This window comes from Nannospalax galili, unplaced genomic scaffold, assembly GCF_000622305.1.
Source record: "Nannospalax galili isolate Female #2095 unplaced genomic scaffold, S.galili_v1.0 scaffold881, whole genome shotgun sequence".
Lineage (NCBI taxonomy): Eukaryota > Metazoa > Chordata > Mammalia > Rodentia > Spalacidae > Nannospalax > Nannospalax galili.
This window is the reverse complement of record NW_008344709.1, coordinates 402899-420502: the sequence shown is the minus strand read 5'-3', so window position 1 is coordinate 420502 and position 17604 is coordinate 402899. Positions and strand designations below refer to the sequence as shown.

At 35.3% G+C, this 17604-nt stretch overlaps 2 protein-coding genes across 2 annotated transcripts; both read right to left on the bottom strand.

Annotated features, from left to right (window-relative positions):
- Positions 1 to 76: 76 nt before the first annotated feature.
- Positions 77 to 1009, bottom strand: LOC103740389 (olfactory receptor 8B8-like). The gene has a single exon (XM_008840968.2). The coding sequence runs from the start codon at positions 1004 to 1006 to the stop codon at positions 77 to 79; it is 930 nt and encodes a 309-aa protein (XP_008839190.1). The 5' UTR covers positions 1007 to 1009.
- An 11018-nt stretch (positions 1010 to 12027) lies between these two features.
- LOC103740360 (olfactory receptor 145-like) lies at positions 12028 to 16231 on the bottom strand. Its single transcript, XM_008840940.3, has 2 exons — positions 16221 to 16231; positions 12028 to 12964 (listed from the first exon to the last, which is right to left on the bottom strand). Exons 1-2 carry the CDS (start codon positions 16229 to 16231, stop codon positions 12028 to 12030), a joined length of 948 nt encoding a protein of 315 aa, XP_008839162.2.
- Positions 16232 to 17604: the final 1373 nt, after the last annotated feature.

Below are 17604 nucleotides of genomic sequence, written 5' to 3'. Positions count from 1 at the left end.
CTTTTCCCTAAAACATACTAAACTTAGAACATTTTTCTGTAACATATCTATACACACAAAGAGATTGGATGTCTGGTTAAAAAAATCCGCCCAGGGTTTTTTTAAAGGCAACTTTAACATCTTTATTCCTCAAGCTATAGATTAAAGGGTTCATCATGGGAACCACAATGCTGTAAAAGACAGAAGAGAATTTTCCCTCACCCATAGACACAGCTGAGAAAGGTTTGAGATACATGAATGCACTTGATCCAAAGAACATAGAAACAGCAATTATGTGAGAACTGCAAGTGCTGAAGGCTTTGGACCTGCCCTCAGTGGGCCTTATTTTGATGATGCTGAAGAGGATGAAGCCGTAAGAGGTAAAGATGACGACAGTGGGAACAGTGATGTCTTTTCCTATCACAATGAACATCTCCACCTCATTGACATAGATGCTGGTACAGGAGAGCTGCAGCAACGGGAGGAGATCACAGAAATAGTGGTTGATGGTGTTTCTGTCACAGAAGGTCAGTCTTAGGACACATCCAGTATGGATCATGGCACCAGACAGTCCCATAAAATATGAACCAAACATTAGATAGGCACACATTTTGGGAGACATGGCAACGTTATACAGCAATGGATTACAGATGGCTACATAGCGATCATAGGCCATTGCTGTCAGCACATAACATTCAGAAATAGCAAAAAATCCAAAGAAATAGAACTGGGTCATACAACCCTTATAGGAGATAAAGTTCTTCCTTAGTACAAAGTTCATCAGCATCTTAGGTGTAATCACAGATGAATAACAGATGTCTATGAAGGACAAGTTAAGTAGGAAAAAGTACATGGGGGTGTGAAGATGAGAATGCAGCACAATTAGAATTATCAACGTCAAATTCCCCAAGGCAGTTATTGCATAAAATACTAGAAATAGCAGGAACAGGGGTGTTTGGAGCTCAGGTTTGTCTGTTAAACCCAGAAAAATGAATTCTGTTACCAAAGATACATTTGACAGAGTCATTCTTCTCCAAGATTCTGTGGAGACATAAAAAATGGTGAGATTAGAGGAACAAAGAGAACTTTTAACAATATCTTGTCTCACAAATTTGAGACATAAGCTGGCGATGTCTTCAAATGACAAACCTGAAAGCAGTGAAACTAGCTCTCTACTTCCGTGATGTGCAGTGGCAATCTCTTCTGCATTTCAAACTCTCAAAGATAAAGTTAAAAATATCTTTAACAACCTACAGAGCTGAGTCCAGTATTGCTACATCTTAAGCTTCTACTCACAAAAAGTTTTAATAATCCTGAGAAAAGTATAAAATTGCTATATAATTATTTTTCATCTCACCCTCTCTTTATTACCTCAGCTTCTCCTTGATGCTGAGGGAATTTATAAAAATCTGATTCCTAATCCAGTTAGGACTTTGTTGAGCAAGTACCATGCAGAACTCATTTTCCACCCAAAAACTAAGAATGGTTCAGTTGCTACCAGTGTCATAAGAAAATTAATGGATGGAGAATAATTTGAGATCTGCTCTGAGAAGGAGGTTACTAAGCAGACACTCGATCTGAGTCTATACTGAACATTGTCATTCTCAGATGTTCTTCTAAGAATTCAGTTGAATTTCAGTATTGTACAAAATGCAAATGGAAAAATGTAGACCCTCAGATTCTTCACCGTGTGAAGCCAAATGCACATGTAAATGAAAAATATGTCACAACCACCCTATATGTACAACCTAAACTAGGTATAGTAGCAGAGAGGAGGACCATGGATGTTAGGTGTTAGAGGAGAGAAAACAGGACGATGCTGTCTATGTGAGAAGAAGGTTAGATAGCTCAGTGTAAACAGGTCCTTAAGATTTAAATTCAGGACGTTAGCAACAGTTAGGAGTGGAAGACTTTAGACCTGAGTTTGTTGCATGGTACAACCCAACTGTAAAAGAAAATAATAATCTTGGACAAAATAACAAGTATTATACTTCACATATGGCATTTTACAAATTAATGGTAATCGATCTCTTAAATAAGAAGTAAGGTATCATCATGAATATATTTTAAACTTACACTATTTATGAAGAAAACCGTGTTGGTTTGAAATTATTATTAACAACAATTATCTTCAAATGGCAATATTCTTTGAGCTTTTGCTACCTTTGATTTTTATGATGCACAAATTTGTTCCTGGATGTCTTTTTCATCTATTGTTTTTAACTGATAATGCTACTCCTTTAACCACTGAAATGTCAAAGAAAAAATAAACAGCTTTCCATTTTCACACCTGCCTCTAGGTGGGACACCATAAAAGTCACAAGCAGGATTTCCAAATACACTTGAAATAAGCAAGGTAGAAAATTCCTCGGTCTCTTCTCAGCAAGCAGATTACAGCTTTGAAAAGGACTGGGCTTATGTACTACTTCAAGTTAGCTTCTGATTTCCTTTGGGACCCAGTATTTCAGTCAGGTATGAACGTCTCTATTGGGATTGTATATCCTCCATGCTTGAGCCAGTATAAAAATCCCATCTTCCAATCACCTACCTCTCTTAGGGAAAGCAGTGATTTGTTTCTTTCTTTCCTTCTCCTCTTTGGAATCTCAGTGTTCCACAAAGTCAATTCCCAGGTGTCGCTAAAACTTTGTCCCTGGGAGAGAAGTAAATAACATCCAGCCCCCTTCCCTTGATCTCAAGGACAAAAATTCGACCAAAGTTCACCCTGAGAAATGAATACATTTATTTTGCTTACTTACAGAGCAACTGAGTGATGAGTTAAGTAAATGTGCATGTACTGCATATAAACTGCATTGGAAAGTTTTCACCTGGCATCGTTGATGACTTTCTCATAGCCACATAAATGGAGCCCCTCCCTGACTCTTTCCTAGTCCATATTATCTAGCCTTTCCCTGAGGAGAAGTGAAATGAAGGCAAGAATGCTCAGCATCGCTTGGAAAGAATGACTGGATGTACTTAGGTGAGGGTCTCATGACTCTCCCTGACCCTCCTTCCAAGTAGGGTATCAACAATGAACCGTCTCAGCTCTGATTAACTTTGGCAAACAGTCATAGCTGAACTCAGAAAGATGGTGTCTGTATAACTCAGAGAACAGTCCTGTACAACATCAGGCTTTATTAATTTCTCAAAAACATATCAGGAAGTTTAGATACAACACTATGTATTATCTCTCTTAACATTTTAAAATAATATTTTGAAATTGTCTTTTGATTCCTATTCTGTGAATTAATCTGAGACCTCATGTACATTAGGCAAGTACCCTACTACTAGGCTAACTTTTAGACTCCAAAATCATTTTCCCTATGTTGTATGCTGTCACATATTGTTTGATTATCCCACTTAGTTTTAAACACAGTAGTTTATCCACAGTTGACTGTTCTGTGTTTGAATCCTCTACCTATACTTCACTAATATAATAGTTTTGAAAAGGTACTTCACATTAATTTGCCTAAGGCTTTTCTTTGTTTATTAGGAAGCACAAATAAATAATGACTTTTTCTAAAGTGTTGTGGTGATTTAATGAATAGATTAATGCCCTGGGACTGGAAAAATTGCTCAGTGGTTAAGAACACTGTGTAACAACCACCTGTAAGTCCAGTTCCAGGGCATTCAATGCCCCCTTCTGACCACTGGATACATTGAATGTTCATGATACACTTATATACACACATTCAAAATATTCAAAAAGAAGAAAAGGAAAATGAGTTTTTTTAAAAAAAATAATGTCCTGCTTATGCAAAACAATGAAGTTTCTGCTTACATGGGCTCCTGGATTTGTGAAGGGTTATGTGCTGAGTACTTCATTATGAATTGAAAATGCCTGAATCTGATTGTGTATTTATATCAATGGGTGAATTAGAGCTTTTGTGTTCCAGATAGAAGAGAGTGCTCTGGAAGTGTATAAATGACAGCTTCTCATATCTGTCAGGCATCAGTCATGGATCCTATACTGGTATTGTATTAAACATGAAGTTCATTGGGACATTGACTTATAAGATCTTTTCAGATTATATTGGTACACTGTTACTCTGCCTTGATAACTTGATTTATTTTTGCTCAGAGTGAATGGATACTGCAATACTGTACTCCATATTATCTGAATATTGTTTAGAGGCTGCATATAGCCATCGATGTTCTCTCAATATTTCTTTAGGCTGTATCTTAGCATTACCATGTTCTATGATTAATGTCAGTGGGAACCTGCAACAATCTAATTCAGGTAGATTGTCAAGTGACTCAGATACTTCAAGGATGAAGGTGTGAGTCACTCCTGCAGAGAAAGTGCCAAGACCTGGTGAGCTGCTCACTGAGGGTGAAAGAAACACAGAATGGATGGTAGAAGGTAGATTTAAGTGGTAGCTAAGACCACACGACCAGTTGCAGAAACAAGGATTGTAAATGACATGAGAGTTTCTGTCCTATTTTATTACATACACTCCTATTCAACACGAATGACTTGGCTACAGATGCTGCTGAGTGCTTCCCAGATATTATTCAGCAAGCTAATCTAAATAAATCCCCTCTAAAATACATATTCGTTTGATTAGTTCTGTTACCCTAGAGAACCTCAAATAATATACCCTTCAAAGAAGAGTTAACACCAATATTCCTAAAATTTTTCCATTCAAGAAGAGTTTACTCTAATTCTATGAAGCCAGTATTACCCAGATGCCAAACCAAAGACTCAACAACAACAGAAATTGTAGACCAATCTTGCTGATGAACATAGATGCAAAACTAATCAATAAAATTTGTGAAAAACAAATTCAGGCCGTATGAACACGATCATTCGCCATCATAACATTGGCTTCACCACATTTCATAGAGTAACTAAGACTTCTTTTTCTGATTTTAAGTTTTATTGAATTTTGGTCCAATAGAATACATGGAATTATTTAGATTATTTGGTATTTCTTAGTGTGCTTTGTGCCCCTGTACATTGTCTATTTTATGGTAACTTGCATGGGATGCTGAGTGAAATGTGTCCTTTTTGATTGGTTGGTTGGTTTTTGGATTTTTTGAGGCAGAGTTTTCCTGTAGCTACAGCTGGCCTAGATTTGCTATAGTGACCAGGCTGGCCTTGAACTCACAGAGATCCACCTGCCTCTGCCTCCTGAAAACTTAAAGGCATGTGCCACCATGCCTAACTTAGAATGTGTTTTTATTTTATTTTATTTTGGTGCTTGGGGACAATAGTCAATGGATATTTATTAGGTCTCTTTGATATATATATAATTTTACTCAGAGGTTTCTCTGTTTATTCTTTGTCAAACGGTGTGTCTATGGAAAAAGTGGTATATTGAAGTCATCAAGTTGTGGTTAATCTGTGTCTTGAAATTCCATTAATACTGTTTTTATGACACAAGTTGCACTATAATTTGGTGCATATATATTCTGGACTGTTATGACTTCTTGTTCAAATCTTCCCTTGATCAGAATAAGTGATTTGTTCTGATTGATTTAACTTGGAGTCTACTTTGACAGATATTAGAATAGCACTTGTTTCTTAGTACCATTTGCTTAGAAAATTTTTTTCTACCCTTTCACTCTAATGTGGTGTTTATCCCTGGAGGTAAGATGATTTCCCTATAGATGAGTTTTGTTTCTTAATCCATTCAACTGGCCTGCTTGTTTTGATGGGTGGAGACCATTGATGTTCAAAGTTATTATTGAAAGTTGTATACTGATTTCTGTCATTTTATTTTATATTCTGTTTGTGTTCTTAGTATAATTTTGTATTTCTGTACATTTACCGTCATAATTTTCTTTCTGCCACGTCTTGAGCATGGGCGTTTCTTCAGTCTGTTGTATTGTTTTGCGTATTCTCTGAAGGACTGGTTTGGTGAACATGAATTATTTCAGTCTGTTTGTGCCATGGAAGATTTGTCTTTCCTCTTCAATTATGACAGCCAGTTTTTCTGGGTAAAGTATTCTAGGTTGGCCTGTATGGTTACTTAGAAATTGGAAGACATTGCTTTAGGTTCTTTTGGCTCTTGTAGTTTGCAGTGAAAGGCAGCTGAAATTCTAATAGGTTTTCCTTTAGTTATAACTTTCTGTTTTTCTCGTGAAGCTTTTAGCACTCTCTCTTTGTTTTGTGTATTTAGCTTTTTGACTATGAAGCGGCATGTCATGTGGAGTTTCTGTTCTAGTCCTGTCTAATTGGTGTTCTGTGTGCTTTCCATCTGTATAGATATGTGTGTTTCCTTAATTGGGGGATATTTTTCTGTATAATCTTATTGAAGATATGGTCCTTTATGCTTATTATGTATAAATTTGTTCTTTTCATGGTTTCCCACATATCCTACAATTCTTGTGTTTTAATTTTTTTCATATTCTTTGGTTGAGAAGTTCAATTCTTCAACTTTGTCATGCAGTTTAATATTCTTTTTTCCATTTCATTCATTCTGCTTGTGAGGCTTTCTCCTGTTATTTCAAATAGGCTTATTGAGATTTTCAATTCCATTTATATTTTTGCTTAAGTTTTCTACAATATTTCAATCTCTTTTGTAAATTCATTTTCCAAGTCCAGAGTTGCTTCAGTCATTTTATTCAGCACTGTATATGTATTTTCTTAAGCGTTAATCAGGAATTTATTCTCATCCTCCTTGAGTTCTTTTAGTTGTTTGTGTGTTCTTTAAAGTCAGTGAATTTTTTGGTCATGTTTATGTTGTCTGTTAATTATATAGGATGACTGAACAAACTGAGTCTTCGAACAACGGGCACCTCCATAACTTCCCCTTCTTCCACACATCACCATTGTCCATAGTTTTTACTTTCCTTCTTTCCAATATTTTCTCTTTGGCCTGTATATTTTTGTCTGTTCCTTTTGTCTGCTCTCTCTCCTTGATATTTCCAGAAGTCAAAACCACCCTACAAAACTGCTTATGATGAGAAACATGTACATATTTGGTTGTATGAGCCCATAATGGAGACTGATAGGCTACTGCACTCTACCTTAGCCCATCTTTATCTTCATGCAGAGATGCCATAAAAAAATCATGTGTGAACTGAGATTTCCCCCCAAATCACCCACGTCTCTGTCTTTCTTCATGAAGGATATCTAGTGACAGAGCCTGGAACATCTCAAAGTGCCAGAAATATAGCTACCACTGAGTAGGAATAAAAACTCAAATTTCCCCAAACACATCAGAGCAATTTCAGTGACTTCAAGCAACCAAGATTGATTTTGTACCTCAGGTTTGATTTATGTCCTGGCAATTCCACAGAACAGTACTTATATGTGATGCATATAGCTCAGTGTGCCTCCAATAATCAGCAGTGTAAAGACGAGAAGTATAGAGGCCTGCTTCAGGAATCAGGAAGCAGCACTTACATATTTCCATGATGTGATGTATTAATTAGCAAAAACATGTCTGCAGCAACACTGAGCTTCAAGCAAATAGGATACAAAACCCCCTTATGTTCTCACAGGAGAAAGTAGATGTAGGAGAACAGGAAACAAAGGCAGCCACATATATCTCATCCCTTCCTTTGCAGTATTTTTTTCCACCCAGTGCATTCCTGATATATATTCATGTTAATAAATGTACATTTAGTTGACAAAAATTATGTGTCCTGAGGTTCCTCTGGGAGGTTCTCATTGTAGTACACTTCTGTAGGACCTGTGGGTTTTGGTGAAGACATATTATCTTAGTTTATCTTATTATTTGTGTTTTGGGGCTGTAGTTTGGGTATATGGATTTCTTTTTGATGGTTCTATGTCTGATATAAAATTCTAGCCTGCCCTTCTTTAGTTGAAGTTCCATTCTGTTTATATTGTTCATGTAGCTTCGTTGCTTTCTGATCAGGTGTGAATAGTTTCTCTGTGCTTCAGGTTCTCCCTTTTGATTTTTTTAAACTGGTGAGACAGGCTGGCTCCAAGATGGCTAGATGAGAGCACTCCCACAGTGCAAATGTGTCAAAGCCCAACTCAAGACTACGGGCATCCAGTGGCCAGGTTCAGGCAGGTTATTCCAGGGCTTTTAGGCAAAAGAGCAGGAAGGGACCTAAGCCAAAGACAGGGATGAAAGCAGTGTGGGGAAGGTCTAACTAGCTAAGCTGATTAAATGTGTGCCCTGGAGCAGGAGAATGTAGCTGTTCCGTGTGTTGGGGAATCAAGAAGTTGGCAGAGTCTGACTTACCAGGCTAGTCAGGAAGTCTCAGGTGTGAATAAGAAAAGGGGGTATAGGTCCAAAGAAGTTGTAGAAACAGTGTGGGAAGGTCTAATTAGGTAAGCAGAGTAGACATGAGCCCTAGTGATGGGAAAAAGGAGCCCTTCTGGAGGCAGGAGAATAAAGACTCCCATTTTTAAAGAGTTTTAGTTGCCCTCATGCTAGCAGCATTTTTTAAAAAAGCAATCCTAGGAATGGGCTCCCTCTTTTGGAGTTGTTGACAAGTGGAAACCTACATATCATCGAACAATACTGGCAGTTGCCATTGCTCTTGTTTGCCCTTCAAATTTGACAGTGTGATCCTACTGCTTAAGACTCTACCTCAATGAACTGAAGAATATGGAAAAATCAATGTGGTACTGAACTTGAAGCTTCATCACTACCGCATAGCTATCATAGTGTTGGACAATGCTAAGCATACTACCAACAGAGGAAAGTAATCATCAACCTTACCCAGTTTTGAACCTTTAGTGCTATAACAGCTAGTGTCATGCCCATTGTTGCAACAATGCCATGAATGTTATGGAAGTAAACAACCACTTTTTGATTTCTTTAAGGCCCACTTCACAAAATGGAACCCATACCTGGGACTGTTATCAGGCCACAAACCTGATATGTCACAGGGCATACTGAAGAATCTGTTTCTATTATTCTGCTAAATGGACATAGTATTAAACTGATACTCTAATGATTCATTGTTACATACATATATTAAAGCAACTATCAAGTCTCATCAAAGATGCTTCTTTTTGCAACAGACATGATTAACACAGCTGATTAAGATGCACAGAGTGTAAGAGTTTGTGGAGTGCTCAGCTGAAAATGGGATATCTATATCACACCAGTTCCCCAAGGCTCAAGAGAGTGTCTTGGAAGAGGATGTGTAAAGATTATATGTGACAGATGTGGTAGATGATCAGAACTAAAGAGTGTTTTACAGACACAACATGTGAGTTGCACATTACAAACATAACGTGGTTGTGAGAGCATGCAGGAGACTTGGAGAAGGCCATGACAGAAAAATCCAAGAAGAAGCATGAATCCCCAGGCCAAGCTGAAGAACTATTTGGCAATTGATAGCTACTGGGAGAGGAGGAGTCAGGATTATTGAATGTGACTCTGGGTTAGTTTATGATGCTCCAGGTGATCAACCCACACAAAAGAATATTTGGGGAACTTGAATTGGACTACATGGGCCCTAAAAATGGACAGAAATTGGGTGGTGGATAGAGAAGTGGTGTTGCATCTGAGAGAAAATAGTGTAAGGGGTTCAATGTTATCTAAATACAGTGTATGAAAGTTTCCATCAGTCAAAATATGTAAAAAATCAAAAAGAACATTTTCTTTGAAAAAATAAACCCACAAGGAAATTATAGTGATTAAAAAAAACTCTTTTAAGTTCCAGGAAAAAAAATCAACATAAAAAATATTCTGGTACATATTCTCTTGGAATAATTATTTGCACATTCTTGTATATTGTGTGGTATAATTACATGTGTAAAAACTTACATGAAAAGTTACTCTCAACTTTCTAGGAAACCTACTTAAGTAATCAGTGTGCCCTTAAAAGTCATCTATCATTTCATTTAGGTCATTAATTTGACTTGCCAGATTTTCCTGAATGAAAATACCAAGACACACACACACACACACACACACACACACACACACACACACACAAACACACACACACGTTTGTTTGTGTGTGTGTGTGTTCCTCAATTTACAGAAACTTAACTTCTTAGATCAGTGCCAGGAAGGGAAATTACTTACTACAACTATGTAGAAATGCCTACTTTACAAAATCAACAATTATAAACTGTCATTTATTTTTCAACAATATTTTTGTTCTTGTACGTTTACTACTTCCCAATTATTTTCATAATTGATTGTGTTTGAGAGTATCATGAAGCAATTAATTTAATGTTATTAGTTATGTTTTAATTTCATAAAAACAGTCTTAAAAGTCTAAGAATCTTTCCTCAAATTTAACTCTATAGAAGTTGACATCAGTGAATGAAAATCAACTATGTTGACACTGGAGCCATTGAATGGGAACAAGTCATTTCTCACTAAGAATCAGTTTAGCAAAGTTGTCCACCTACACAAGAGAAAACAGTTAATGTAGGTTTAATTTTAAAATGTTACTATAATTATTCCACAGCATATTTAAATTAGGACATGGCATCAATGAGAAATCTCAGCTCAATCTTTTTCCTGCTTGTTCATGAGAAAAGTTATACACCACCTTCCTCTTGGAAAGACCTTGCAACAATCTCATTTATTGACCAAATGCACTTCACAAATTCACTCCCCTTTCTCAGCTGAATTGAGGATTTAAATTCCACATGAAAATTGAAAAATAGAAATATAGGGTGACTTAATTGTGTTTAGCTCTTCCTGACCTCTGAACTTTAACCATCTTCAGCATTAAATGATATAGGCCACTATTGTCTTCAGATAATATTGCTTCCTATTTCTAGATATTTTCCCAAAAGAAAGTAATAATTTCTATTCTATTTTGTATAAATTCAGTATTCCTATACAAAGTTTCAATTGCAATTCATATTTTACCTCCTAAATTTGTTCTCTACAGCATTCAAAATAGAAATCTCCATATTTTCATCTACTTTCCCAAACCCTGTTAACCAACATTTCTCACAAATAATTCCAACCAATGAACAGGAGAATTTTAAAGTAATCAAAAACCCAAAAATCAATTGAAAGATCAACAGAAAGTAAGAACAACAGTTTATTTTTCAATGCTCTATCTCTAGACAACGATGTCGTGTTTTTGACTATGTATCTCCCTGAACTATGGCTTTTAACTTTTATTATATCCCATGACCCTATTCCCTCATTTAAAAAGAAGAAAGCATAAAATATTTTGAAACTTTTTGCTAAAAGAAAATTCCAACTTGAAACAGTCATCTCCAACTACACTTGCTGAACAGGTATCCTCTGTTCCATCAAAAAGAACCATCAATTGTACTGAACAAATACTTCAATATTTAAAATGCTTCTATGAACGTACACATTACAAGGAAAGAGCAAAGCACAAATTAGAAATAGTACCTCATATTTCATTTTAATATGAAAGCATTTCAAAAGGGATAGTAGGCTTAAAGTCAAGTGGATAAGAGTTGACATTGTACATTTTCTTAAGGATCCTTACATCATTATGTAAACTCTTTATCCAGCTGAGCTTCAGTATTCTGTTTATACAATAATATGCTTTAGAAATATAAATTTTCTGGCTTATATTAAATTGTCGATATCAGACATCTGGCAAAACCATGCTCAATATGTAATATGTACACCCTACATTTTGAGCTGTATTTCATAGTCATTGCATTAATAGCCATATCTATTAAACACTGGCATTAGAATGTGACATATTCTTGTTCAGTGGAGTATAGAAGAGAAGAACACAGAGACACAGAGCAACTATCCATTTAATATTTTAATACAATCTGTATTGCACAAAGACATGTAGCCAGCCTAGTACTGTCATCAATGGCAGAACTGTTCATTAATCCCTGCGATGATGTCTTTAATAGTAAAGATAAATAGAGAAAAATATTATTCTTAAAGTGCTAAAATGATAAATCAATTGTGCACATAGTCCCAAAACACAACCTATTACAAAGGAAACACTGAAAACAAGGTAACTTCCCATTTTTATCAACATGGTAAGAGAAAAAAAAGATAATGCTGAAATATTTTAAACTAAAGATACTAAATTCAAAAATATTGCCAATAAATATGAAATATATACTAAATAAAAATAGAAAATCAAAAATATAATAAACAGGAACTCTGTGGTTTAATGACAGATACAGTGAGATTTAGTTTCTTATCAAAACATTCTCCTGCTCAAGGTTTTTCTCAGGGCAACTTTAACATCTTTGTTCCTCAAGCTATAGATTAAAGGGTTCATCATGGGAACTACAACAGTATAAAAAATGGAAGAGAATTTTCCCTCATCCATAGATACAACTGAGGTAGGCTTGAGATACATGAATGCACCTGATCCAAAGAACATACAAACTGCAAGTATGTGGGAACTGCAGGTGTTGAAGGCTTTGGACCTGCTCTCAGTGGACCTTATTTTTAGGATGCTGAATATGATTAGTCCATAAGAGGTAAAGATGATACAAGTAGGAACAATGATGTCTTTTCCTGTGACAATGAAGAGTTCTAACTCACTGGCATAGGTGCTGGTGCAGGAGAGCTGCAGCAAAGGGAGGACATCACAGAAATAGTGGTTGATGGTGTTTCTATCACAGAAGGTCAGTCTGAGGATGAATCCAGTGTGGATCATGGCACCAGAAAACCCCATCAAATATGAACCAAGCATAAGATAGGAACATACCTTAGGAGACAAGGCAATGTTATACAAGAGTGGTTTGCAGATGGCCACGTAGCGATCATAGGCCATTGATGTCAACACATAACATTCACAAATGACAAAAAAGCAAAACAAGAATAGCTGGGTCATACATCCAGTATAAGAGATAACATTCTCGGTTAACATGAAGTTCATCAACATTTTGGGTATAATCACAGAAGAATAACACAGGTCTATGCAGGACAAATTAAAGAGGAAAAAATACATGGGTGTATGGAGGTGGGAATTCAATATAATTAGAATGATCAAAGTCAAATTTCCTAATGCAGTTATCATATAGGTTACAAGAAAGAGTAAAAACAGGGGTATTTGTAACTCAGGCTGGTCTATTATCCCTAAGAGTATAAATTCTGTTACCAAAGAGCCATTTTTCACGGCCATTTTCCTGTCATAGAATCTGTGAAAACAAAAAAAAGGATAAATTAGAAATAGAACTTACAACCACACCTTCTGCAAATATAAGTTGCATATTGAATGTCTGTAAATGAACAGCTTGCAACTTATTGAACCTGACTTTCATCTACCATGCTACAGAGTGGCATTGTCTTGCTTAGTTAGAATCATAATGTCTAACTATAGTTAATATCTCAATAAAACACTTCAGTGCTTAACTCATTGTTGTAATATGCTAATTTGACTCCTAGAAAGTTCATGAGCAAAAGGTTGAAGTGGATTTACATGAACAAAATTCCCCTTCTTTCTTCTTACTCTTTCTTTATTGCTTCAATTCTTTCCTGATTGAGGAACAGATTTTGCCACCTGTTGCTGATCCCTTACTCAGATTGGACTCTAGTGTACTTAGAATAATGAACACTATTTCCAACTTCGAATGAAAGAACACAGGTCTATAATTTGGTTGGATATAGCCAGTGTCTTAGAAAAATCCATAAATCTAGAGAAATTTGGATCTGACATGAAAATGCAACTCGTCCAATATGACCATCTAACCTAAGTTTCTATAGATTTTCAGAACATCTTTTGGTTCCATCTCTAGTGCATTTTCTCTGAAATTTTTCTTGAAGCATAACTGCCGAAAAACTGCCGATCATAGAGCATTGGGCTCATTTTAGTAAGAAGCCACCATAGAAACCTATAATTCAACACATTTTATGATAAATAACACATTATTTCACCATATATGCAATCTAAAAACCATTGTTCACATGATTAGAGAAAAGGATTCTGATTGTAAAATCTTTGGGAGAAAAAAAATAAGATAATTCTGGACAAAGGGAAAGATGGCTCAGTTATGCGAACTGAATGGGCTCTGAAGACCTAAAGTTGAATATGTTGACATCAATTAACAGTGTCGTATTCAATTCTGTATTTGCTAACAGAATTCATCTTATCTTCTTACTAAAGTTATACTCACAAAACACGAATGCATGCCCATATAGATGTCATACAGGTATTAATTAACCTCATCGTTTGGTCATTTCATAAGGCATATGTTGGTCAAAACAATTCATCATACATCCCATTTTACATGTTAGTGGTTTCTCAGGATACATACTAAATTAAAGTCAAGACAATCGTATGAATAGACTATAAAACTTACCTTACTTATGAGAGAAAATGTCATTGATTCTTATCACTGATTTCTGTCCCAGTTATTCTGGAAAAACAGTTTCATGCTTTGGTGCACTGGTTCCTTTTATTCTAAGAGGATGGTGCATGCAGTTAGATTTTTATATGTCTTGGACATCTTTTTGAAACACTGCTTATGGTTTATAAACACTGTTCTAAATCCACTGAATGGCAATAGGAAAAAGAAACAACATTCATTTGATCATGCTTGCCTTTGATAAGACACCAGAAGATTCATGTGAGTTTAAGTTCATAAGACACTTGGCCATAAGCAAAGTTGAATTTTTCACATACTCCTCCAATGATACTGGCTGCAGATATAAAAAAGATAAGGTGATTATATTCAGACACTATCCCATGATGGCCTTTGCTTCCTTGGGGAATGCATATTTCAGTCAGGTATGCCCTTCTCTTTAGGGACTGTACAGGCTCTGTGCTAGAGTCAATTCTGAACTCCCATTTTCCACTAACTTTCTTGTCTTCAGGGAAAAATATTGTTTTGGTTCTTCCTCTGTTACCACATTTCAAATATTTCCCAGAGTTTGCCTGAAGGCTTCTTTTTATTTAATGTAAAACATTTCCAGGTGTTATAGTAAAACATTATAACCACTCAGGTTGTATTTTCTTTCTTGAAAATATCTTTAAAATTCTTTTTTCTTTCTCTTCTTTTTCAGTACTGTGGAAGTATCCCACAAAGCATACAAGCTAGACAAGTGCTATGCCACTAAACTACTTTTTTTCTAGCATATATATATATATATAATTTATTTTCAGGAGATATTTATTTGAACATATGCTTATATCATCTTCTGAGCTGCCAAAGAAACACACGTGACACTGTCACTCCACCTTTTTACACTGATTTTATTTTTTGTGCCCAGTGCATGTGTACCAAAATTAGATCCTAAACATTATCTAAATATTGTTTAGGGATGGCATACAACAACACAAGTTCTCTCAATATTTTACTATATTGGGATTTAAAATCTATCAAAACTTGCATGAAGGGAAGTGTCACATCCCTGCAGCTCTAGAAATTGTAAGTGTAGGCCAGAGCATTGTGAGTCAGAACATCCTGACTACACAGTGAGACCAGGTACCCAGCATAAGCAAAAGTAAAAATAAATTAAATATTATTTCAAAGTATATTTAGTATCAAATTAAAATTTCTCTTAGGTTTTTGGCTAAGAATTAAAAATCTTAGAGTTTGTGTACTATAGGAATCTGTTGTGTTGTGAAGTCTGTTTTGCTCAATAAGTGAATAAATGTAGGCAATTTCATATAACATTGTATTTGTAGGGATTGAGGATATACATCAGTGGTATAAGCCACTTCTCACACACAATTCATGGTACTGAATTCTAGCACTTCAAAAAAAAAGACGGAGAATGCATGAGAGAAAGAAACAAAGAAAGGGAGAAACAAAAAAGAAAAACTAGTTACGTGGTTCACAGTTACTAATTTTCATGACACTTGTATAAATACCAATACCCAGTAAATGTAAAGAATCTTTTTAAGGTTTATTATTTGCATGCCATATTCCTTTTTAATTAATATATTTCATTGTGGGCCACAACATGTAAATCAATAATGAGTTCACATACATTTTGAAAAATTTCTACTAATAAAACAAAATTATTTTATGAGCTCTTTACCTTTTCTCACCCTACCTTACTTTCCAGTTGGGTATCACAAAAATAATAAAGTTGTAAGAAATAAAAGTTGTGTTGTTATCTTACTAAGATAGAGTTTGGTAAGATACTTTAAGTCTCATAGTAATCACAAAGCAAAAGTGTCTGGTAACTGACCAAATAAAAGTGTTAAAGACTCAAATGGAACAGCCCTACAAGTTAAAATACTACAAAGCACAACAATCCTCAAAAAAAAGATACAAAATTTGTAATAATAAGACAAAATCAGGCTGGAGAGATTGCTCAGTGCTCAAGAGCACTGACTGTTCTTGCAGATGACCCAGGTTCTATTCCCAGGACCGACATGGTGGCTAACAACCACCCATAACTCCAGTTCCAGGAGAATCCAACCCCTCTTCTGACTCCACAGTCATTACACAACACAGGTGCACTTACACACATGCAGAAAATATAGTCATATGCATAAAATAAAAATAATAATTTTTTTAAAAATCACTGCAAAACAATTAAAATCAGACAGTAAAGTAACATCAAGATGTCTTTATCTATCAATAATTATATAAAATTAAATCACTGAGTCTTCATATCAAAAGAGATTACTCAATTTAGCAAAACAAAATGCATACATACGCTGTCTCTATGAGACTCACATTAGTTTCACGTGCACATATACAAAAGAATGAAGGGATGAAGAAGGTCACTCCATGTAAACCTAAAGCAAATGAGAAATTAAGAAAGTAGAGTTATAACTGACAAAATGAGTATTTAAAAATGTGAATTAAGAGGATATCGACATCACACAATGAAAAAGTTCATCCATCAACAATATATATAAATTATAAATATGTACGCGGTGGAGAACTTCAATTTATAAAGCAATTGTTAAATAATATGAAGGAAAATAAAGGAAAGAAAGGAGGGCACTAAAAGCACTACAAGGTTGTATCGTTATACTACATTTCACAAAGAGATCATCCAAACACAAGACAATACGGAAACCTTACAGCTGAAAAGCAGTTTAGAGCAAAAGATCCTAAAAGACACATAAAAAGCCTTACATCAAACACAGAATGTCATTCTTCGCAAGAGCATAATGGAATATTTTGCAGAATTGATCATTTGTTAGATAACAAGGAGACGCTTAATGAATCAGCCGATATTGGTAAATGTTATTTGGAAACAGATGCTAGAATCACAAGGAGCAAATACTATAACCAAGACAATAAAATATAGAAAACTGAACTGGTAAAGGAAAACAGAACAAAAATTATTCATTATACAGGAAGAAGTTATGACAGAAATGACTACACACTTCAGAAAATAGTAAAAGGAGATTGGAAATGGCTAGGACTTAAAATTACTTTCCACTCTGACGCAGGACCCAGATTCAGTTTCCAGCACACAAATTGCAGCTCAGAACGTTCTGCAACTCCAGGTCCATGAGATTTGATGCCCTGTTCTGGTCTGTGAGGGCACCAAACTACACAAGCTACACATAGACACATGCAGGCACTCGTACTAATAAATTTATTTTTTAAATATTTAAGAAAGAATGCACAACTTAAATACCATTAAATAGAAAAGCTACTGAGAACAAGGAAACACCTGCAGAATAAAGGTCCTTGTTTTAATCAAAATAAACCAGACTCAGAAAAAATACATAGGTTTTCTGTGAGTAGCAGTTATATAACCTGAAAATCCTTGAAATAATAAATGTTTACAATGACTACTTACAATATAGAAACATAGGCTTAGCTCATTTAAATCAATAATTTTACTGAGTTCT

Excerpts from the sequence above, each read along its gene's own strand:
- LOC103740389 (XM_008840968.2), bottom strand. The coding sequence starts at position 1,006 with ATGACTCTGTCAAATGTATCTTTGGTAACAGAATTCATTTTTCTGGGT.